Below are 24,311 nucleotides of genomic sequence, written 5' to 3'. Positions count from 1 at the left end.
TCTTTAATTCCTCTTTCCTAGATTTCCCTGGTGATTTCTTTCTCCTCCCATTTAAATTCATTGGTAATTTCCAAGGTGTTTCTATCTTTGCTGATAAGTAGTCCTTTAATTTCTTTCTCTTTTTATTACCATAGCTAGAAAAGTTGGCCTTAAGTTCCATGGAAACCATTGAACATACATGAGTCCACTGAAAAGAGTATGCTTACAAATTGTTATTTTCAAATAAATGTAGAAAAAGGAATTAAAGTGGACATCCTAAAAATGAGTAAATGGGTGCAGTATATCAGAAGTTTAAGAAAAGAGATAACATGTTTAATGTGTATTCGTTGATTAAATAATTGTCTTTTAAAATCTGACTTTTTTGGGAGAATTTTTCCATTTTTCTAGGAAATCTTTAGTTTTTAATTTCTTCAGTTTAGGACTTGAGCCTGAAATAACCTCCTTTTTCAACCTAATAATTGACTTAGATTTATTCTACTCTACTTTTTTACCCTACTACTTTGGGGAGAAAAATAGGTTCCTTGATCTGTCATGTCTTATTTTTGACGTAAAATATATTTATTGATATCTTATCAGGAGCATGATTGTTTCTTTTGAAAATTCTTTAGGATGCACAGACTATTAGAACATTAACTCTCATCTCAAAAGCCATTCAGACTTTGGGAAGTTGGGGAAGTCTGTCTAAAAGTAAGGTGAGTGTAGTCGTCTTGACTTTTTACTCTAGCCATGTTCAAATCTTTAGCCACAATCATCACAAATTCTTTCCTTCTCACCCCTTCCCACTACTTCCTGCAAATAATAATAGACAAAATACAGCAGTCTTTTCTTACACAACTCTTTGCGGAGCTTCATTGTGGTCTCTGAAGTAAATTTCTAGAGTAGGAGGTGGAAAATATTTAGTGAAAACATAAATGGATGGCTCATAAGGTCTGTCCACTCTATTCATATATCAGATCTACCTCATAATCATCTCTTTCCATTGCCTTTTTGAGTCCCTCATGTCTAGTCTCATGGTGTATGAATTGTGTTTTTGTGATAGATTTGGGCTTCTTCTAATAAAAATTTTGTTTTATTTCTTAGTCAAGTTTCAAAGAGACATTCATGTGCGAGTTTTTCAAAATGTTTCAAGAAGAGAGGTATATTGAAGCAGTTAAGAAGGTATGATAATATTGTTCTCTGTTAATACTTAAGAATACTTTAACTATGTGTCTTATTTGAATTAATAAAATAGTATTTCTTAGGCATGAGAGGTACACAAAAAATGTTTTTCTGTGAATTTTTTTTTTATCATTTTCTCAAACTTCATGTTCTCAGAGTTAATTTCATCTTTAAACTTTAAGATCCTACAGTACGTGAAACTTTCTTTCTGTTATAAAATAGTAAGTTATTCAATTCTGGAAGCCAATATGCCATTGTCTCAATGTGTAATCCAACAAAAATAAATAATTATCATTCTTATAGAATGATTAAGGGTAAGAGGTTTGGTTTATTGAAAAAAGTCCTACTTATAAAATATTTTTTAAAGATTACACTTTTATTTTCAAACATAATATCTATTTTAAAGTCTTGATATTAAGTAAGACAAGGTAAATTAATGGAAAGTATAAGTAATGTATATATGTCACTGTATATGAAAACATGAGATTACTTAGCAGTAAAGAGCATATTGAAAGAATACTTAATATTTCAAGCTCTTACTTTGTTGATTTTGGACAAGACTTACCTTACTAAAAATACCTATAAAATTCACTGAGGAAAAAGTTAACCTCCTATTTGACAAAGTCTTATCTTTTTATCGTCGTGGAGTAGAAGGAGAAGTTTAGGCTGTAGACAAGGTAGATTGTGAACTAGTTGAACAGTCATACAAAAGATATAATCATTGATGGTTTGTTATCACCTTGGAGAGAGGAACCCAATATAATAATGAGCAAAGGATCTCTCCATGGCCCCTCAGTGGCTTGAATGTTGGGGCATTAATAACATGCTTGTTATAGATGACATATAAAACTCAGAGGGATATAGCAAGTACATTAAATGACAAAGCCACTATCGAGATCTCAGTATACCAAAACAATGAGTCAAGTCAAATAAGATGACACATAATAGGAGTTAGTGTAAAATATAGTACTTAGATTTTGTCAATTGGGAAAAGACTAGGCTTGATTTCTGTGCAAAAGTTCTGGAGGTTTCAGTAAACTGGAAGTTCATCATGAATCAACAGTGCAGCATCACAGCCAAAAAAGCAGCTCAGCTTGTATTAAAAGAGACATGCTATCCAGAATGAAGAATAAATGGTCCTATTGTTCTCTGCTTGGGTCAGATCATATCTGGAATGCTATATTCAGTTCTGGAGAACACATTTTAAGAACAATTCGGAACATCAGAGAGGGGTGATCAGGATAGTCCAGTGACTCAAAGCTATGTTATGGTAAAATTATTGAAGGAACTACATACGTTTCACCTAGAGAATTGAAGACATGGATGTGGGAGGGGATTGAAAGGACATGAGAGCTATCTTCCAGTGTTTGAAAGACTAGCATGAAAGCCTGGTCTCCTTGGTGCCAGATAGCAGAAATTAAGAAAACACAAAGAAGTAGGTTTTAATTTGATACAAGGAAAAAAAATACTGACAATTAAAGCTGTGTAAAATTGGAACCAATTTTCTTAAGAGATCGTGGGTTCCCTCTTACTAAAGTTATCATTTAGAACTAAATGACTATTTGTTCATCTTAGAATCATTGACCTCAGAGGCATCTTATCCAGCCCTCTTGTTTTATAATGAAGGCCCAGGAAGTTTGTGACTTGCCCAGGTAGGAAGAAAATGGGAGAGAAGATGTATCAGAGGTTAGATTTTTGTTAGTTATGGGCTTGAGGTGATGCTTTCTGAAGGCCTTTTCATTTCTAAAACGGAGAAGAAATTATTTTTAATGTATTTATAAAATTACATGTACATTGTTTTAGTACTTCTGAAGGTAGATTCTGTTACACTAAAAACTATTTTTAGGTGTTGCCAGCATGTCATATTCTGAGGCAACATTCAATAAATGAAAATAATGACAGAAAGAAGAAATTAATAGAGTTCATTTCAAAACAAGAAAAATGATAAGTTTTTTTAAATTTAAATTTAAAAATGCCAGCTATCAAGGCTTTTGAAAATAAATTCTCTCTTATTTCAAAAGAACTGGCTAAACTAAGCTGTCCTTTTATTCCTAGGACATTGCTGAAACATTAGTAGGACATCGTGGGCTGACTTATGTTGGCAAGATTATGATGCTCTATCTTTTGTTATAAAGATGTGGTTCTTTTTTTCCCCTGTATTTTCTGGCTACTGATATGCCAGACACAGATTTTTTTCTGAAGTTGGCTATGGCTGAACAAATGCTGATATAATCAAAAAATGCAGTTAATAATGTCAGTCAAGAAAAGATTTAAGAATGGTAGGAGTTTAGTCTTGTTTTCTCTCTGCCCTAAATCACCCACTCAAGTTCTCATTGAGTGTGACCATGCTTAACCCCCAGTCTCAAGTTTTCTTTGTGGCTTCTGGACTGCTAAATTTTTTTTTTTTTTTTTAGCCAGATATGCTGGTATTCTACATGGTTATTGATGAAGACAGGCTATATACAGTACTAGAAATTCCAAAATGTTACAAATTTTAGTGTGGATATCAGGCCATTAGTCATGTAGTAACTGGTGTTTGCTCTCCTATGCCTTCTTTCATACTGTTCTACCCTAGCTTAAGATCTCTGGCTATCAGCTCCTTTTTAGCTTGTGGAGAAAGACAATCCTTAAGAGAAGAAAATCTGACGAATGTTCTTAAATTTTAGTTACCTAAATCACTATCATTGCTAGGTTTTGTCAAGGAAGTTGGGAAGATTAGGCCTTGAGGAACTCTGTCTAGGTGGTGGGATGGTCATTTGTGAATCACAAAGAAATCTGTAGATTGTAGATGTAGAATCTCTAATTCTCCTGAATACCTCTATACAAAGACATAGATCTCCAAATGCATAGGAATCGTCTCTTTCCCCTTTTTACTCTTGTTACTTCTAAAGGATTCCATTCAAAGAAGCAAGATGTATCTATGGGAAGGAATCCACTGTATTCCTTTCTTGCCATGATTCAGGTCATGTTTTCCCATAAATCCTTTCCATGAGAGGATATAAATGAGGGATCTTTGTGCTATGTAATCTTTGTTTATCAAATTTCTGTTAACTGGAAGCTTTACCTTTATAATGAATAACTTGTGTTATAAATTTAATTTGAGGGATAGTCTAAATTTAATTTGAAGGATAGTCTAATTTTTTAATGTAACTTTCATTATGTCAGTGATTTTTATGTAAACTCTTTTCTCTTCACTTAGTTCTTGGAAGAAATTTCATCTACTGAAAGTAAAGAACCCAGTGGTATGAGTGAGCCAGTGCATTTAAAAGAAGGGTAATTTAATCAAATTCTTTCGTGTGTGTGTGCGTGCGCGCACGTTTGTGCGCATGCTTTTTAAAATAGTTTTATAGGAAAGACTTTAAATATCATGTCTTAGTCAAAGTATATGAGATGGTGGGAGCCAAAAGCCTTTGGAGATTTAGCTACCAACTAATTGTATTACTTTAACTAAATTCACATAACTGTCTCAGGTTCTTCATCTGTGTCGTGCATGAATGATACATTTCCTGCTTACATCATTGTTCTTTAAAAATTTTAAGTTACTGAATAAATATAAGGGATGATGATAATAATTGACATTTTTAATAAATTCCTCTGCAGTTGCCTTTAATCCCAGAAGCACTCAGCCAACTCTTTTATGCTTTGTGACATAAGTATAAGTACTAAAACAAAAAAAAGATATGCCTTAATACTCAAATGCAAAATTCAATTTGTATAAGATAGGATGAAGACAATTTTTCAAAACTGTTTTTAGATACACAGATGTTCCAGTTATTTAAAATGTAGGGGGCAGTATTACTGTGTGAATCTATGGGCCTAAATGCATTTCTGCATTGTTTTAACAGTGAAATGTACAAAAGAGCTCAGGGAAGAAATCGGATTGGGAAAAAAAATTTCAAGAAACGATGGTTCTGCCTAACAAGCCGAGAACTCACCTACCACAAGCAACCAGGTAGTTGTACTTACTCTATATTGTGGTGGGTTTTATTTGTTTATGGGTCTCTCATGTGTCTAGTGAAATTAAAGTTCTGTTTGTCTGCTTGGGAGCAAGAGGGGCAGCTGACTGGTGCAGAGGGTAGAGCCCTCCCTAAAATCATAAAGAACTGAGATCAAATCAGGCCTAAAACATTTTACTGGCTGTGTGACCCTCCCCCTCTCCCCCCCCCCCCAGGGTCAAGTCACTTACCCCTATTTGCCTCAGTTCCTCATCTCTAAAATGGAGACATACTAGGGAAGGAAATGACAAACCACTCAAGTGTCTGCCAATAAAACCCCAAAATAGGGTCATGAAAAGATGGACATGGCCGAAAATGACTCAATTATATATAGACATAAAACAAGATATGGTGCTTTTAAAATAGAGTTTTTAAAATTTATTATTAAAAATATCTCACTTTTTGTATATAGGTCACATACAAATATATGTTTGTGTATGCATATACATACACACATATACATACACAAAAACTATGAACCTGAATAGACCTTTAGGAGGCAATGAAAGAGAAAGGGCCTGGCCTGGTTGTCATCCATGGGGATTGCAAAGTCAGATATGAGTGAATGACTGAGCAACAACAAATATTTACATATACCCACTTATAAAAGTGTCACTTAAAAAAATTTAAGCCTCATAACTGTCAACAAAAACAGACATTTGGATATACAAACACAATTTTAAGATGGTATTATCATAAATTTTATTTAAAGTTTGGGTTTGCTTATTTTTAGTGTATATTAACCTAAATAAGATAATTTTTAAAATTCCTGTTTTACTTCCATGTACCCTTTACTCTTTTGTATTTGTTCCCTCTGGAATTATTGCTGCTGCTGATATATAGATGTAGATATTGATAGATGTGTGTGTGTGTGTGTGTGTGTAGATATGTATGTATAGGTCTGTATATGTATATGTGTATATACATACAATATCAATATCATATGTGTATATGGTTATGATTGATATATATTAATTGTTCCTGTTCTATTTTCTTCATCTTTTATGAGATCTCATGTATTTCTACTGTAAAACATCTATGTAATTGTATACAGACATATTTCTAGTGACTTTTGATTTCATTGGTAAAAATCAAAAGTAGGACTGTGTGTATCTGTGCACATATGTGTGTGTGTATATATATGTTTACATACATACATACACTTTTACTAAATGCACATTTCTTCTAAAGGAACTGTGACTTTGATATTGAAATATAATTTTTGGAATTCCTTGTAAATACGGGATAGCAACTAAAGCCTAAAAAAGGTTAAGCCTGTAATGGAAAAGAATATGTAACAAAAGTTATATATAGTTTTGTCTACCTTCTATTCATGATGTTTCTCATTTTTGTTTTTCAGGATTATTTCAGTTCATTTATGTATCCATTTCATTTTTTTAGGCAAAGATGCAATTTATACCATTCCAATTAGAAACATTCTTGCTGTGGAAAAATTGGAAGAGAGCTCTTTTAATAAGAAAAATGTAAGTTATTTAAAATGTTCTCTTTAGTAATTGAGAGTTTCCATGAGGTATATTGTATGAATGTTTTAAAGTATACTGTTACTTCATTGAAACCATGATATATATGATGCTCTCTGTACTAAACATAGTAGAACTGAAAGGGTGCTGGCTTGGGAATCAGAGGACCTGGGTTTCAAATCCCAGCTCTGCTACTTTTTACCTTTGTGATAAGATGAGTTATATAGCCTCTCTTGGCCTCAATTCCCTCATCTGCAAAGTACTGAGGTTAAGCAGGGGCACTTAACTTGAAATCTGTGAACTTGTTTTCCTTCAGAATCCTATGTATTTTATTTTATGCATTTAAAAACATTTTGAAAAGCAATCTATGACATCAAAGAAAGATTAAGAATCTTATGAATCTTCTCTTGAAGAGATGATTTCTGAGCACACAATGTTGCCTTCTTGAGAATCTTCACCACCTAATTCGTCCGTCTTAATTCCCATGAACTAACCACTCATAAAATGGTGGTCACACTTTAGGCTTTAGCATTACCTCCAAACTACTATCTCCTTGATCTTGAATTCTAGGATTCTCCTTTCTGAACATCTGTGTACTGTCCTTTCCAGCAGTCCTATTTTACTTGTCCTAAACCCATTGCCACTCCCAGATGCTCCCTCTGCTCTCATCACTCAGGTACTTCTTTATCTTTGAGGTCCATTTTAGTCTGTTTATCATCTCATCTAGATTCTGGTAGGTTATCTGTTATCTCCATGATATTCTCCTTCTTTTCCCATTGAGTTAGGTGCCTACTCACAAACTTTCTCTCTTCCTCAACTCCTACCCTCACACTAAAAGATTTCAACATATATATTAATATGCCCTCCAACACCCACCCTCTCAGTTCCTCAACTGCTGGTTTCCCATGTCCTCCTCTACCTTTTCCCAGCTAATTATGAAAATGGTCCCATACCCTTCTCCTTGCCATCACCCACAACTCTGTGTCCATGTTCATAAGCTCTGAAATTCCTTTATCTACTATGCCCTTTTGTCATTCCATTGCCCTTTCTAGCTAACAACCCCTGAGACTGTTGTTTGTCCTCACTGGAGCTTCAGTCTCTCCAATCCTGCATTAACTACCCTCTCCTCTCTCATCTTGACTCCTTGACATTCAGTATTTTTCTTGGAGTTCCTGCAGCCTCACACACTTTCCAGCCCCAGTCTTAGACTGTTCCTATCACCCATTGTCCTCACAGCAAATTGGAAAAAAGTCACCAAAGAGATGAGGCCACCACAAATTTATATAATGTAATGTCCACTTGATCCTTCTCTCAGTAGGGCCACAATTCACTATCCAGTGCACTCACCACACCACAATGCCTTTTCCAAACCTTTTTATTCTTGCCCAGATTCTCCCTCCTATTCTTTCCCCTAGAGTTTCTTTTTCTCCCCTCCTTCTCATCTCCCATCCTCTACATGTTTTCTGCTCCTGCTGCCTCCTTCATCCCCATCTTAAATGAGGAGGTAACCATTTTCTTTGCTGAAGCAAACCTACATGTACAAGGGGATCATTCCATCCCCAATCATTCCTGTAGTTTCACTTAATTTTCAGTCTCTTCTTGTCTATTGGGTACTTTCTTGCTGCCTCCCTGGCCAGCTCTCCCCATCCCCACCCCATTCCCTTTGATCCACTCATATTCACTGTCACACTTCTCTGATAAGGCCGTCTACAGTTGTTCCCTTTACTTGCTTTCTTTTCACTATTACCTCTCAGTAGTTTGGTTACCAGCCTCATCATTCAACTGAAATTGCTCTGTTAAAAATTTGCAATGACCTCTTGGTTACCAAACCTAGGGACCTTTTCTCCGCCCTCATTCTTCTTGACGCCTTTGCAGCCTTTGACATTGTTGGTCCTTGACAGCCTCTTCCCTCTAGACCTTTATTACTGCTTTTTCCTTCTTCTACTTGTTTGATAACTATTCTTCCTTCTCCTTTGTGTCTTCATCTACAGATCTACCCCTCTGCCACGGGTATCTCCCAGAGCTCTTTCCTGGGCCCTCATCTCTGCTCCTTTTGTGCTATTTTACAGCTTCCGTTGATTCAGTTTTCATCTCTTTCATCAGCTCATAATTCCTAAATTTACTTCTCCAGCCCCAATTCTTCTTTCTCTCCAACTCCCACTGAACATCTCAAACTGGATGGCCATGGACATCTCAGACTCCAGAAAACTAAACTCACCTCCTCCTCCTGCCCCCTTTCTCCCAGACTTTTATCTAATGATAATTAAGAGCACCATCATTTTCCCACTCACCTGGGCTTGCCACCCAAGAATGTTTTGAACACTACTAATTCAGTCCCTTTCTGTGAAGTGTTTTCCTCTTCTCCTCAGTCTCCCTAATCCACTACTAATCTTTTGCCAAGTCCTGTTGATTCTGTATTCTTAACCCCCTCCATATATACTCTTTTTTCTGACACAGCTGCCACCCAGCACTCATTATGCTGTCTTGTTATACTAGTTGGCTGCTTGATCTCTGTGTTAAGTCTCTCTCTACTCTACCCTGATTTTCTTAAAACACTACTACTATCTTCCCCGACCCCAACTCAAAAAATTCCATTTACTCCCTATTACCTCTAGGACCAAATATGAAATGCCCTGTTTGACTTTTAAAGTCCTCCATACTTGACCTTTCCCTGTCTCTCCCTTCTACATACTCTTATCTGATTACACTGGATCCCTTGCTGCTTCTCTCTGCTTCTTGCCTTTTTTACTGGCTTTCTCTCTCACACTCTGATATCTTTCCCTTCTCATCTCCTCTAAGCTCCCCTGGCTCCCTTCAAATCCAACTAAAATCTCACCTTTTGTAAGATGCCTGGGACTAGAGTCCTCTCTTGGGGTCATCTCTGATTTGTTATTTGTGCATCTTATTTGTACCATTATTTATTTTTTCCATTACAGTGTGGCTCTTTGAAGGTGAAAACTGGTTTTTTTCCTTGAATCCCCAATGCTTAGCATAGTGATTGACACATAGTAGGCCTTTAAATGTTTGTTAGTTTGCTAGCTCGACTGAACCACTTGGATTCCTTCAATTCCTCCCTGTTCTCTTTAGCCTGTTCTTTCCTTCATACACTTGAGCCTAGAATTAAAACATTTGAGTTTTACTGTCTTCCAACCTCTGCCCTGGTCCTTGCATCATTTAGGCTGTGCTGGTACTTAATCAGTTATCCTTACTTCTTCTATTCCTGATCACTGCTGGTGTAAGTCATAGAGCAAAGCCAGCGAGATCCACTGGAAACTCATGGTATCTAAAAGAAATAGGTGGATAGATTATCTTAAGCTCAAAAAAGTAATTATTGATAGTGAGTATCTTCAAGGCTGTCAATCTCAGCTTGCATTTCCTCTTTCTGTTTTGTTGGATTTGGCCATTTTCCCAATATAATTAACTTAAATTCCATTTTTACTTCCTTATATAGATACAGATGTTACTATCCAAAAATCTTTCTAGTGTCATCAGTGAAGAAACTAGAAAACTAGAAAAATACTGAGACATCTGTTCAGTTTCACATCTATATTTGTTCTTCCAGTTTCCTCTATAAAGGTTTTCAGGACTATCTGGCTTGATTGGCTCTCATGCCAAACTTTCTGCAGAATATTTTTCCTCTTTGCATGTCATTATGCTTTTTTGAGAGACCAAATTACTTATACTTTTCCATCATCCTATTCCTGATAATATTTTATATGTTATTTTATCTTCTATATTTTGAGCTTTGCCTTTGGTTACCATATCTCTCTTCCTGTCAAGAAAGTATTTGTCAGTTACAGCCATTTCCAGACTTCATTTGCCACTTTCTTAGAGCAAATCACAACTTAGATTAACTTTCTCATAAATATTGACAATTAATATCCTCCCTCTCCAAATCATTTTCAAAATTTCATAGTCATCAGTTTATTTAAATGGTTCAGATTGGAGCTATCTTTTCACCATTATGCCTTTTTCAAAATTTTAATGTTAGTTATCTTTTGCTCTAACCAGATGATTTCTAACAGTGTGCTGATAGTTGATTCCAAAGTAATGCCTACAACAATAATGATTCATATTGTATCCATTAAATTTTAGCCAGTTTGACTTTCTTGGTGATTTTGTGTAGTGCTTGGCTTTGTCTTATATCTTTCATTCTCAGAAAAAGTATTCACTGAAGACTTTTGCCTCTTTCCCTTTCCCAATCTTATTTTCCATTATCTTTTCCACTATTTTTCTGTGTACTTACTTTCATATTAATGTCATCATATTCTAAAATATGTCAACTTGCTTTGGAGGAGATGTAAGTTGTCACAGCCAAAGAATTTATCACCTAGTAACAGTTTCTGGTTATGAGTAAGTCTGTACTTAACTAGGCTGGTCCTTCACAAAGATAGCCTCTATATATAGACAGTTATACTGGAATTTTGCAGTTGAGCTGAATTCAAAAAGTATTTGTTAAATACTACTAGTTGCTGAACAAAAATGAAATAGTCCCTGCTTTTAAGGAGCTTATGGTTTGCTTAAGGAACTTCTGTTTCTAAGGTTACCCATTACCTCCAATTGCCAAACCAATCACATTTTCTCAAACATTATTTTCCTTGGCCTTTTTGATTGCTCCTTCTTGAAGGAATGTGTTCCATACTCAATTCCCAGTGTTCTTTCTCTGGGTGTAACTGGTTCTGTTCATTACAGATCAATTGGAACTGATTTGAATCCTCTCATTGCCGAAGATAGCCACTTCCATCAGAATTGATCCTCATATAGTATTGTTGTTGAAGTGTATAATGATCTCCTGGTTCTGCTCATTTCACTTGGCATCAGTTCACATAAGTCTCTCCAAGCCTTTCTATTCATCCTGCTGGTCATTTCTTACAGAACAATAATATTCCATAACATTCATATACCACAATTTACCCAGCCATTCTCCAATTGATGGGCATCTATTCAATTTCCAGTTTCTAGCCACTACAAACAGGGCTGTCACAAACATTTTGGCACATACAGGTCCCTTTCCCTTCTTTAATATCTCTTTGAGATATAAGCCCAGTAGTAGCACTACTAGATCAAAGGGTATGCACAATTTGATAACTTTTGGGCATGTTCCAAATTGCTCTCCAGAATGGCTGGATCTGTTCACAACTCCACCAACAATGCATCAGTGTCCCAGTTTTCCTACATCCCCTCCAACATTTGTCATTATCTTTTCCTGTCATCTTAGCCAATCTGACAGGTGTGGAGTGGTATCTCAAAGTTGTCTTAATTTGCGTTTCTCTGATCAAAAATGATTTGGAGCACCTTTTCATGTGGTTGCAAAGAGTTTCAATTTTATCATCTGAAAATTATCTGTTCATATCCTTTGACCATTTATCAATTGGAGAATGGCTTCATTTCTTATATGAATCAATTCTCTATATATTTTGAAAATGAGGCTTTTATCAGAACCTTTAAGTGTAAAAATGTTTGATAGCATAGTTCTTAAGAGTTTTCAAACCTGTTTTTATTTTGTTGTTGTAAAAAAATTATTCTCCTTACTCTGTTTTTTTTCATTTATTATCATTGTATAAAAATCCTCAGACTTTTTTCTAATATATTATGGTATAAATTAATAGCGATAATATAGTATAAATTGTTTTTTTTTTCTAGTTCTCTTTACTATATTCTGCATCAATTCATTGGGGAATGATTCTGTTTCTTATACATTTGAATCAGTTTCTTTTATCTTACAAATTCTGTCACCAAACTACTATTGCAATCTTCCCTTTCTCACAGTCTGTTTATCAAACTTTACTATCCAGCCAGCTGGTCTTGTATGGTTCTCCCTTCTTGCACTACAATATTTGCTTGCTTAAATCTTCTGATATAAAGCCATATCCTAGAGCTAGCTATTTCAGGAAGTCTTCCCAGCTCCCTTCTGAAAGAAGTAGTCCCTCTGAACCTAAATCATGTTTCCTTCCTTAAAGAACCTATGTTCTTTCTTGTATTATAGCAACATATTTTCTTATATCTTTTCAGTAACATTTAGTGTTAAAAATGCCTACATAAGCCACTGTCACAGACATTCAAAGAAAAATTAATTCCAATAAACTGAAAAATAAAAAACAAGGGATCCTGCCAAATTATTTCTTTAGTACAATATGATCTTGATATGTACACCAAGAAGGAAAAAACAGTGATAAATAAATGTCTTTAAGTACTATTGATTAAAAATATTAAATAAAATATTAGCAGAGAAGCTATATCAATATGGTAGAATGATTATATACTATGCCATGTGGCATATCTGGATTTATATCTGGAATGCAGAATTGATTCAGTGTTAGGAATGCTATAGACATAATAGACTATCTTAATAACTATAACATCATGATTATAGCAATGAATGCAAAAAAGTCTTTGATAAACTATAACCCACACTCCCCAATTCCTTTTTAGTTAAATACCATTAATTACTCCTCTGTGTTTTGCTAGAACTGATGCTATAGAAGTAAGACAAATTGGAAAAAAAAGAAATGGAACGAATAAGTACAGGCAAAGAGGAAATAAAATTATCACTTTTTGCAAATGATATGATGGTTTACTTAGAGAACTTTTGAAGAGTCACCTAAGACACTAAAGTGAAATAGTTAACAACTTCAGTTATGATATACAAAATCACATAAATCTCTGGCATTTTTGTATATTACCATCAAGATCCAGCAGAAAAAGATTGTAAGAGATTTAAGTCAATATTAAGTCAGATAATATAAAGTACTTGGGAGTCTGCTTGCCAACTGCACAGAAACTGGATGAACATAATTACAAAATATTCTTTATATAAATACAGATCCAAATACTTAAATAAATATTAAATTCTTATGATTAGGATGAGCCATTATGATAAAAATGACAATGTTATATAAATTCATTTATTTATTCAATGCCACAAAAATCTAAACTTCCAAAGGATTACTCTGTAGAGTTATTTTAAAAAAAAAACTACTATGTCTGCACCCCTAAGAAATCAGAGAAAGAGTAAAAGTACCAATATATGCAAAAAATATGTAGGACAACTGTCTTTGTGATAGCGAAAAATTGTAAACTAAAGTGAAAGGTGTATCCATCAATTGGGAAATGGCTGAACAAATTATAGCATATGAATATGATAGAATACTACCATTCGGTAAGAAATGATAAAGAGGATAGTTTCAGAGAAACCTAGAGAAAACTTGTAAAAACTAATAATGAGCCAAATAGTAACAGAGAGTAAAAACAATATTGTAAAAAGAGCTTTGTAGGACTTAGGAACTCTGATCGATGCAATCACCAAACATAATTCCAATTATGAAACCTGCTCTTCAACTCCAAATAGAGAACCAACAGATTTAGGGTACAGATTCACACATATATTCTTTCTCTTTTTGACATGGTTAGTTAATTTAGGAATTTGTTTTGGTTGACTATACATGGTTTATAATAGGTTTTGTTTTTCTTGCCTTTTCAGGGGGTGGGGGAAGTGCAAAAGAGAATTTGTAATAGAAAGTAAAATAAAACTGAATTCTTAAAAAATGGCATCACTAACTGTTCTTTGATCCAGAAATTGTTTTGTCTTAGGAATCAGCATCAATCTAGTGCAGAATAGATGAATGGTGGCAGTGTGATCCCAAAGCAAGGAGTAGGGTAAATAATTAAATGTATAATTTTGACATAATGATTACTGATTCATTTCAGTTAACAATTGGCAAAATGATAAGAACCTTAAACTAATAACTCCAAAAGCAATATTTTCTGGCATGAAAAACCCTTTGGAGAAATTACAGCTCACATTTTTGTAATATTTTATAAAATTATAGGTAGATAAATTTTGTTTTTACTGTTTTCCTTGGGTTTCTTGGTAGGTTTGCAAAATGGTGTTTTCAGTTAATCAAGGAAATTTACTTCTAAAAACCAGGATTCCAGATTGATAATTCCCTAGATTTTAGACAATTCTTCTAGGGAAATATTCTTAATCTGGGGTCATGAGGTTTTTTAAAATGTATATATTGTAAAAATTATACTTCAATTTTGTTAAAGTTTTAATCTTAACATTTGATGGGTAAACAGCTATTACTGTATAGCTGAGCTCACAAATTAGCAATAATATGTAATGAAAAATGATGCAAAAAAGATTTAGTTTTTGTTTTTTAAATAAAGTAATACATATTTTTAAAAATATTTGTGTTGATCATTTCTTTTTTTAATTCTTACACAGATGTTCCAAGTGATACATATGGAAAAGCCACATATAGAGAAGCCACTTTATGTCCAGGCAAATAACTGTGTTGAGGCAAGTGAGTGGATAGAAGTACTGTGCAGGGTAAGCCGCTGCAACCAGAGGAGGCTGAGTGCTTACCATCCCTCTGCGTACCTGAACGGGAACTGGCTTTGCTGTAAAGCTACTAGTGAGCACGCTGCAGGCTGCACACCCTGTACCGCGTAAGTTGCTTTACCCTCTGAAAGATCATGGTCACATATAATAGAGAAGACAAATCTCTTCCTCATTTTATAAGAATTAGGAAAATTAAGGCCTAAAAGGACGGGGACAACTTTTAATGATCGGCCAGGCCCAAAAAACATGTCTCTCTCTGTCCCCATAGTGTACCACCTCTCTGCCACTTCTGTGATATGTTTCTTTGTTAGTCCACCAGAATCGTGGTTCGTTTATTGTGTTGTTTAGGGGTCTTATGTCTTTCAAAGTTGTTTGTCTTTTCAGTGTTGTTCAGCTTTTGTCATTTGTTAAAGTGTGTGTGTGTGTGTGTGTGTGTGTGTGTGTATGTATGTATGTAGGCACTCTATAGACTGTGAGAGTGTCTTCTAGATCTAAAACATTCAAAACTTCATCCCCAAAGCACAGATCAAGAGCTGGAAGGGATTTATAGGTGTTAAGTCCGGGGGTGTCAAACTCAAAGAGAAACAGGACCACTGAGCTACGCGTAAATGATTACTGCAGGTCGCACGTAGACTTCAGAAAACTACACCATCCCATTCACTGCGTTCTGTTGTGTTTTTGTTAAATATTTTCTAGTTACACCATAACCTGGGTCAGCAGCACTAGGGAGTGTTGGGGGCCACATTATTGCCTTCTCTTATCTAATAACCCCTGTATACCAGGCCACACTCCTAACAAGGCATCCTGCTTCCACTTGAAGACCTTCAAGGAGGCAGACGACGACACGTCTCTCGGCATCTCTCCTCTATCTGGGCAGTTCTAATTGTTAGGAAGTGTTTCCACTACCAAGCACATGGTGGCTCCTCTCTGGTGGCCCTGATTGTTTCTGATGCTGCCCTCGGGCCAGACACATCCAAAGAGATCCATTGTCCACACCAGCTCACGACGGTCACCTCCTTCCCCGGGGAGCCTGTGCCTTCAGCACGTGTCATAGAGCTCAGGGTCGCCCGTAGCCATCTCAGTCAGCTAAGTGCAGGCAGGCTCCAGCCCATCATCCTGTCAGAGGCCCATGGAGCCGGACACCCCACTGAGATCTGGTGAGGGCAGAGGGAAGAAGCCACGAGCCCTGCTGTCCGTCTGGGCGATCCCCAGAGTCCATCTCCCCACCTTCTCTACAAGAGCCATCTGTGTCTGCTGTAGAGAAGTGGGGTGGGAGGATGGATGCTCAGAGGGGGCTTACAGGCGGCCTGAGTGCCACATACACACACACACGGCAGGAGGCCGCATGGCAGACAGAGGATGCCCGTCATGTGTCCAGAGTTTCCGGCCCTCATGGGCCTGCGACCCTGGCCAGCCTCCTCACTCCGTCCGCCCCGTTTCCTTCTCTGTACAAGAAGCCCACTCTCAGACTCCCTTCCAGGCTGTTGAGAGGATCAATGAGACCATCACTGTAGAGCGCTCAGCCTGGGGCCCGGCCCGTGGTGGACACATGCGTGCAGACAGATAGTGCCCTGTAAGTTCAGGGCTGCTGGTATCCCCATTTCACAAATGGGCAGGACACCTGATCCAGAGCTCTGTGGCCGGCGCCTTCTCTTTGTCATCCCCCGAAGTCGCCTGCGGTTCAGGAAGGCGTGGTCATTTGTGGCTCTTGGGCGTCCTGTACAAATTTGCCGGCCAGCTTTCAGTCCTGTGTTCTAGGAATCTAAACCAAGTACCCGTTCCTTCTTTGCAAATCTAGCGTCCCTTTCCTTTGTCCTCCGGCCCACCAAGTATTGGCAGCAACTTGAGTATCCTCCCGGCCCACTCTTTCAGGGCCCTCGGAGGGGGAGTTGATGTGGACAATTGAAGAGCAACTTTCTCAACATGTCCTTATTTCCCTGGGGATCAGCTCCTCTGGGCTTTTTTTTCCCTTTCATTTCCAGCATAAAAGTTATTCTTTGCAGAGAAAACAGAAACAGTGAGAACTGAACAGTTATGTATCCTCTCTGTCTTCCATTATCCTTGCCCCATCCAACCCAGCTGAAAGGTTTATTACTTCTTCCGTTCTCATTTTGTTGCTAGTAAGAGATACTCGGGAGCATCGAGGTGCTAAATGAGCCACATGGCAAACTGAGGTCTGAGGCAAGACTGAACCTGAGTCTTCTCTGTTTCAGGGCTTGCTTTCTGGCCACAGCAGTTCACCGCCATCCTGAGCTTCCCTTGAGCCTCCACGCCTTCTAAGCTGTACCATTCTGGGCCTTCTTTGTAGAACAAAGGCGGGCTAGCTCCTTTTGTCTCCACATTTCTTTCTAATAGCTGATCTGATTAGATCTGTTCCCTTTGCATCTTCATCAGTCTTTTTAGACAAATCTCATTGGAATTGTATAATTAATGGCATAAGCAAATTAGCAAATGCTTTTAGAAGTGGAAGTTACCTTATTAGCATATTAATTCTATTTTTCTGTTTTATAAATAGAGGTGTTCCCGCCGACATCCAGATAGATATTGATGAAGACAGAGAAACAGAAAGAATTTATTCCCTTTTTACCCTTTGCATGCCTAAACTGCAGAAGATGGAAGGTAAGTTTAAAATTTATCTATATTTATGTGATGTGAGATAGCATTTCTGAAATGACCAGAGGAAAACATCAGTATTAGTCCCTGCCTTTTTCCCATTCCTCCTTACAGTATCTGAAAATCATACTTACTCCTTTTGGTGGAGGAAAAATGTGAAAGGGCCAGCAAGCTATAGAATTCTCTTTAAAGCTATGTGTTTTGTTAGGCTAATGAATATTGATCCTCATACTATTGTGTGTATGAACACTGAGTCTTTATAAAGGAAGAGATTAGCCAGGTAGCTAAGAAATAATATGTTGTGTCCAAATAGAATAGAAGCAGATTTGCAAGTCAGTGAATGACCAGATGAGCATGAATGAGTGAGATGGGGCTGTTTTTGTTTGTTTGAAGATGATGCTGTAGTAACAGCTAACTCATAGAGAGTGAGATGGGATTATCCCAGTATTTGTGACAGACCAATCTTTATTTTTAGCCTAGGGTTGTAAAGTGAAAGAAGGAATAGGAGAATTTAATAAAAGAACACAGGAGAGCAACAAAAATGACCATAAAAATATGAAAATTTGTTGTGAGCAGCACGTCTTATTTTCACACATGCACTGTGCCCTTTTTTGTCATTCCCTCTTTCCTTTCCATCCCCATAAAACTCAGACTAGAAAGTGGAGGTTATGATTCATACTCTTTTAAATAGTGTTCCAAATACTTAAAGCCTACTGCAACATTGACTAGCAGTACACTTTTTTTTAATGTATCATAAAGAGAAATTAAAAATCTCATCTTCCTGTCTAGAGTTATGTTTTAGCTAGATAGTAACCATAATGTTTTATATTGGGCTATAGAGGGCTATACATTGTTGTTGAGGGAGAAAAGCCATGAGGAGAAAGATGCAGAAAGTGTCAGTTAGGAGACTCTGGTTCACTTGTGACCTGCTCTTTGACCACCCAGGCAGAGACTCCAGAGTGATCTGCAACCTCCTTGCCCAGCCCATTTTACAGAGAATAACACTGAGACAACCAGGGTGGTGGGACACTGTGGCAGCCCCTAGCTGCAGCAGCAACAAAACTGGTTCTTCAGCCTCATTGTAAACAAGCTCAGCATTTAAGGGTGAAGAACCATCTGGGAAGTGACATTTAAATGGCTAAAGTTTACATAAAGCCAATAGATGCCATTGCTGATAAATCTTAGGGCTTGTAACTATTTCAGAAGATGGCAAATAATAATCCTTCATAGTTTCTGGGTTATGACTAATTCACTTCCATGATTTTTTTCTTAAGAGATGTAAAATTCCTGTTTGCCAGTGTGGGGGAGAAATAGAGGGAGCGTGAGGAGGGTAGAGAGAGACAGAGATATAGAAACAGAGGAGGAAGAGAAAGAGAGGGAAAAGGGGGAGAAATAGAGGGAGGGAGCATGAGGAGAGGAAAAGGAGAGAGAGGGAAAGGCAGGGAGAGAGAGAGACAGAAGGGGAGGGGGATAGAAAGAGAGGGAGCATGGGGAGGGGAGAGAGAGAGGGAGACAGAAAATCCAGAGACAAAGAGTGAGAGATGAAGAGAAAAAGAGAAGTCATATTGGTAAAAATTAGCCTAATTTCCTAATCAGATGTTTTCTCCCATTGTTAGAGGCTTGTGGGAGTATAGCAGTTTACCAAGGACCACGGACAGAGCCAGATGATTATTCCTATCTTACAATTGAGGATTCTGTAACGACTTTTAAAACACTTCAGCAAATAAAAGTCGTCCTTGAAAAGCTAAATGAACCTCACGAAAAGTACAGAAAGAAGAGATCAACTAATGCCAAATACGGTAGTGAGTGAGTATTTGTTGCAGATCCCATATGTTTGTTTGTGTGTGTGTGTGTGTGTGTGTATGTGTGTGTGTGTGTACGTTTCTGCGTAACCTTCAGGACAGTAAAGTTAGCCTCGAGCTTGCTCCTCTCCTCGGTGAGACAGACCCGTGCGGGCTCCTTCGGGAGAGCTGCCGGCCGCTCTCTGGGTCTGCCCGCACCCTCCGAGGGCCCAGACCCATCCGTGATTAGCAGGAGAGCTCAGACTAAAGGATCCATGAACGCCTTGGTAGAGGATAGGGTTTGAACAACAGCAAGGGCTGTAAAACCGAAACTGAGGAGGAGTCTGTCCCAAGATGTGTTCTGCCACGTTTATGCTATTTAATGGGCACCAGCACCCACACACACCCTCCCCCCGTTTGGCCGGGGCTGAGACCCCAGGTCCTTCGCACTCCGCCATGCCGACACTGAGTCACGGACCACCTTGTGTCAGCTCGTGGTGGCAGGGAGGCGTACGTTGGTGTGGGGAGCTCCGAGGGGGGAAACGTCTTTTGTCTATGTCTTTTGGCCACTGTTCTGCCCCTTCAAATCTTAAGGCATGTCTGAAGTGGTTGTCACACTGAGTCCACAGCTGGCCCGCTCTCTGGCACAATGCCTTGTCTTACTAGGCAGGGGGAATAAAAAGACAGGAACCAAAGCATCCCCGCCCTCAGAGAGCTTGTATTCTGTGGAAGAGATCAGACGTCTCCCCAGATAAGTGAATACAGAATGCTTGCAGAGGGGTAGAGAGAGCTGATGATTAGAAAACTTGAATTCTCAACACGATTGTCTTGTTGCATAGACTCATTTTTCAGTAAGTGAGATGTCTGATGATCTAATTCAGTTTGTTGTTCCATTGTAATGGTTCGTGTGAGCTCATCAAGTTAGCTAATTAATGGGCAAGGTGATGCACAGGATATGTGTTAAATGATTGGTGCCATAGAGGTACAATTAGAGACCCCATGTTTTCCCCAGATCAGTCTGTAAAATGTATGTATGTTGATGATCACATGTCCGGGGCTGCTCCCTCACAGCTCTGTTACTTTATCCCATTTCCCTGTTCTATGAAATAAGAGTTTCAGCTGTATGGTCTCCAAATTTCCAGGTTCTATGATAATGAAAATAATGAAGAAAGTAAAAAATGGACAAAGCATTTTTATTTCAAGAAAACAGAATTTAACTTTTATTGTGCATAATAATTCACTATATTTCCATGCTGTTTTCTTTCAAAAAGATAGCATTTTAGGGTTGTAGTTTATAAAACTATAAAGTACAAAAACAGTTACCATCCTTTTTCTTGTTTTTTAAGAAAAAATTTAATTAACTTTTCATCTTTTTTTTCAGGGAAAATCCAATTGTTGGTAAAGTGTCCTAATGGAATTAGAATATGACCAATTGATTCAGAAGAAACTGGAATTACTGTTTTCATTGGAATTTTTTTTATTCATAATGTATACTGCCCAGAGTGTTAAGAATGAACATTGGCTTCAATGTTACCTGTGTTCACATTGTATTTAATATGTAATAGATGGAACTGTTTGGGAAGCCATATTGAGGCTTATTTCTTGTGTTGTATGCCAGAAATTTTTCAAATCAAGGTTCTTTTCATATCAGCTGTGTTTGCAGCCATGTTTTTGCAACTGCTTTTAATTGGAAAGACAGTTTCTAAGGAAATAAGTTACGATGAAGGCTAAAATCTCTGTAATCTGTAGTCTGTAATCTAAGAACCTGTGTTCACCACCAGTGCCTGCTATATGCTGCCAACAGTTTATTGCAATAGAAAATTACAACACATGGCACCAACCTATCCAGAGCTCTTCATTTTGTACAATCAGAGCTCCCTATTAAAAATAATAATTTTCTTTGATAATCCATTGATCATAACAGGTCACGAAGGTGACTGAAGCAGATATTTGGAAAACTGCCGGGTTGGTAGGTAAACCAGTGCTTGCTTTTAAAATTTACATATGATTCAAGTAGGAGAAATCAGGGAATATGTGCATCTTGTTTACATTTGGAATGGGTAATGGCAGGTTAAATAAGATGAGACCACTATGTGTTTTAAAAAAGAAAAAAAATCAGGTACTCATTTTTCTTTGATAGAAAATTCAGGATATTATCACTTCTGAAGATGAAAAGAAAGGATATGGTGAAAGATGGCGGTTAGAATAATCACTTGACTTCACTTACTTCCTGAAGAATGAAGGGTCACCATAGACCCAACTCATCTCACATTAAAGAATTTTACTCCAAAATAGTCACTCAGAGCACTTTACAAATCTGGCCTGTTCCAGATTGTACATTAGATACCATGTAGTATCTAATAATCTAATGATCAGTTGAATGATCAGTGGGAGGGGGGGTTGTTTTTGTTTTTGTCTTTTTGATTCTAAAAAACAATTCTTAAGTGAACGTGTTTGTATTGCATTTGTGTTTAGTATTTGCTAGACTAAGTAGAACTTGGGCTAGCAAGTTTTACTTGTCAATAATTTGAATTTTGTTTTCTTGAAATAATTTACCCTAAAAATGATAATTGTATAGAAGCAGTAGAAGCCAATTGCCTCTTTGCAGATGGTAGAAGGCATATATGTTGCTTCATCAGTATTAAAAACCATGGTACTCTCTTGTTTTTTAAATGCAGAAACACTCCCTATGGTACTTCGTTCTTGGAGTATTTATGTTTTTCTGTTTCAAACTGTGACTTATCAGTATAAGTCTGGATTATGTTATGTTGATGGTATTGATGTTTTTAAGCATAAGCTACAGTTCATAATATATTTTGGCATGTGAACTTAACATAGTACCCTTTTATTCAATCTTTGAACTCCACCTGCCTAAAAGAACCATGAGGAACCTACTTGCACCAGTCAAGGTAACTGCAGCCAATACCCCAAGAGTATTTTTTTTTACTCTGTGATTCCTCAATGGTAAGAGAAATTCTCTTGTGTTCTTGCAGGCCTAGGGTGTCATTGTCCTTAAAGGACACAGATAGCGTTTGTCACAAGAGCAAAGCTGTGGGCTGTAATGAAAAAACAATACTGTCATCCTGTCATTCAGACCACCAATTTGGAGTGCCCTGGCCTTGACTCAGTCTAAGAATTGGAAACACAAATAAGTAAATGAGTTTTCTTCATAAGATTGACTTCGTTAAGGAATTTAGTGAGAGGCCGACATAGCAGAATCATACAAGCTTCTCTCATTGCTCAGTGATATTCTTTAGCTTTGCCCATCTATTCACTTCCTAGACTTTGTAAGGTCTTTCTGATTCTCAAGTCTCTACCCTGACTAGAATTGGTCTCTTGATACTCTTGAGTCATCCTGGAATCCTGAAAAAAAACAAGAAAAAAGGAATGGGTGATGGAAAGGATGTGTCCTTATGTGCTAGTTTTTATTGGTTCTTCCTGTAACCACTTGCCCCATGACCTACCCCGTTGATTTCAGTGAGCCAAAAATAATGTAAATCTTAATTTTAGAATTAAAGTTCTTTTAAAAATTTAAGTAGCCTTTAAATCAGGTGACAAAGCCAAAGCAAAGATTTTTGACTCCAGGGTATATACTTCATCGATCAAATGGAAATATTTTCACTGTGATAATGATGAAAATTAAAAATTAGGCTTCATTGTTTGTTGCAACTGATTTTTTTCTATTTTTTAAAGCAAGTTTCAGTTATTTATTGGCAAAGATTTATTCATGTCACCTAAAGTTCATTTTTTAGAAACTCTTCAATAGAGACTTTTTAACAAACGCACTTTTATTTTGCTCTGATGGTACATCCTATAAAGGCTGAAAACCACCTGGCCTAAATTTCAGATGTCATTACAGGATGTTAAAATTGTGCAAGTCATTCTAGAGTCAAATGATTGTCCCATACTGATGCCAATGTTAAGTTACTTACATTTTTATTAACCTAACAATTAATATTTGCTTCTGGTTCAATTGGAAATGTAAGTTATCAAAACTGTAATTTTCATTTGTGTAAGTGTTGTATTGTTAAAAATTGTATTTTTATTTAAATTTTATTTTCTTATCAAAAGTATTAAAAAAAGGTTTAAAACTTTTGTAACTGTTGCTGAAAAATTACTCAAATAAATTCCAGGAAGCCTATTTATTCTGCATGAAAATTGATTCCTTTGCTGATTCCAAGGTACTTTCAAAATTGTTTAAATGGATTATAAAGTACGGAAAGAACAATGGTAATGAGATGATTGAAAGCTAAAACAGAGGGGAAAAAAAAAACAATTTAAAGTACTGTTTTCAGAATTGCAGTTGGGCCTTTCTGGCTGATTTCCATTTCTTTCCTCCAAGGGACAGAGTTTGTCACTTGATGTGCCTGGTGCTTCTAGTATTTCAATCCCTCAATACCTTTGAAGGCATTCAGATTCAGGACCGGAAAGGAATTTGGTTCTCCCTCTTTTAGAATGCTAACAGCATATCATCATGCAGCTTATTCTAGTTGCTCAAATAAAAAAAAAATTTAGGTCTCTCTGCAGTCTTGTGTTTGTACTTTGAAATACATTCAGGTGTAATGTGATCTTTTCATCAGAAATGCTTGGAACATGTCTTTTCCACTAAGGCCCCCCTTTTTTTTTTCCCTCACATAAAATTATGCTTAACCTCTCAGAATAAATTGTTCACAGCTATAAACCTCTTCCTTTTGCCTTTTGGGCTTTTGTATTAACAAAAGCTTTCTACTCCTTTATGATGATAGCTGCTAAATCTTGTGTGATTCTGACTGTAAATTCTTTAGTATTTGAATTGCTGATTTCTATTTGTCTATTCTAATATTCTGGAAATCCATAATTGGGTAAAGTTTACCCCTTTGAAGTTACTTTTTCTCTCTCCATTTCTTTCCTTCAACTCTTATTTCACTTTTTAAAAAACCTATTGTTTCATTTCTTCTAA

General features: G+C 36.9%; 1 protein-coding gene across 4 annotated transcripts in view; it reads left to right on the top strand.

The window, feature by feature from the left end:
* RASA2 (RAS p21 protein activator 2) overlaps nucleotides 1–23,513 on the top strand; it is a 126,932-nt gene extending 103,419 nt beyond the window's left edge. The window contains exons 16-24 of one of the 4 annotated variants that reach the window (XM_051983358.1): nucleotides 609–692; nucleotides 1,081–1,158; nucleotides 4,358–4,431; nucleotides 5,004–5,110; nucleotides 6,555–6,637; nucleotides 14,862–15,085; nucleotides 17,494–17,597; nucleotides 19,208–19,393; nucleotides 20,754–23,513. In XM_051983358.1, the coding sequence (XP_051839318.1) occupies nucleotides 609–692; nucleotides 1,081–1,158; nucleotides 4,358–4,431; nucleotides 5,004–5,110; nucleotides 6,555–6,637; nucleotides 14,862–15,085; nucleotides 17,494–17,597; nucleotides 19,208–19,393; nucleotides 20,754–20,800 (987 nt within the window). In that variant the 3' untranslated portion in view covers nucleotides 20,801–23,513. Of the gene's footprint in view, nucleotides 1–608; nucleotides 693–1,080; nucleotides 1,159–4,357; nucleotides 4,432–5,003; nucleotides 5,114–6,554; nucleotides 6,638–14,861; nucleotides 15,086–17,493; nucleotides 17,598–19,207; nucleotides 19,398–20,753 lie in introns of all 4 variants that reach the window. The other 3 variants (XM_051983360.1, XM_051983357.1, XM_051983359.1) reach the window with 3 other exon arrangements.
* The last annotated feature ends 798 nt before the right edge of the window (nucleotides 23,514–24,311 follow it).

This window comes from Antechinus flavipes, chromosome 3 (genome assembly GCF_016432865.1).
Source record: "Antechinus flavipes isolate AdamAnt ecotype Samford, QLD, Australia chromosome 3, AdamAnt_v2, whole genome shotgun sequence".
In the NCBI taxonomy this organism is placed as follows: Eukaryota; Metazoa; Chordata; class Mammalia; order Dasyuromorphia; family Dasyuridae; genus Antechinus; species Antechinus flavipes.
Note: the sequence above shows the minus strand (reverse complement) of the source record. Positions and strands in the feature narration are given on the sequence as shown.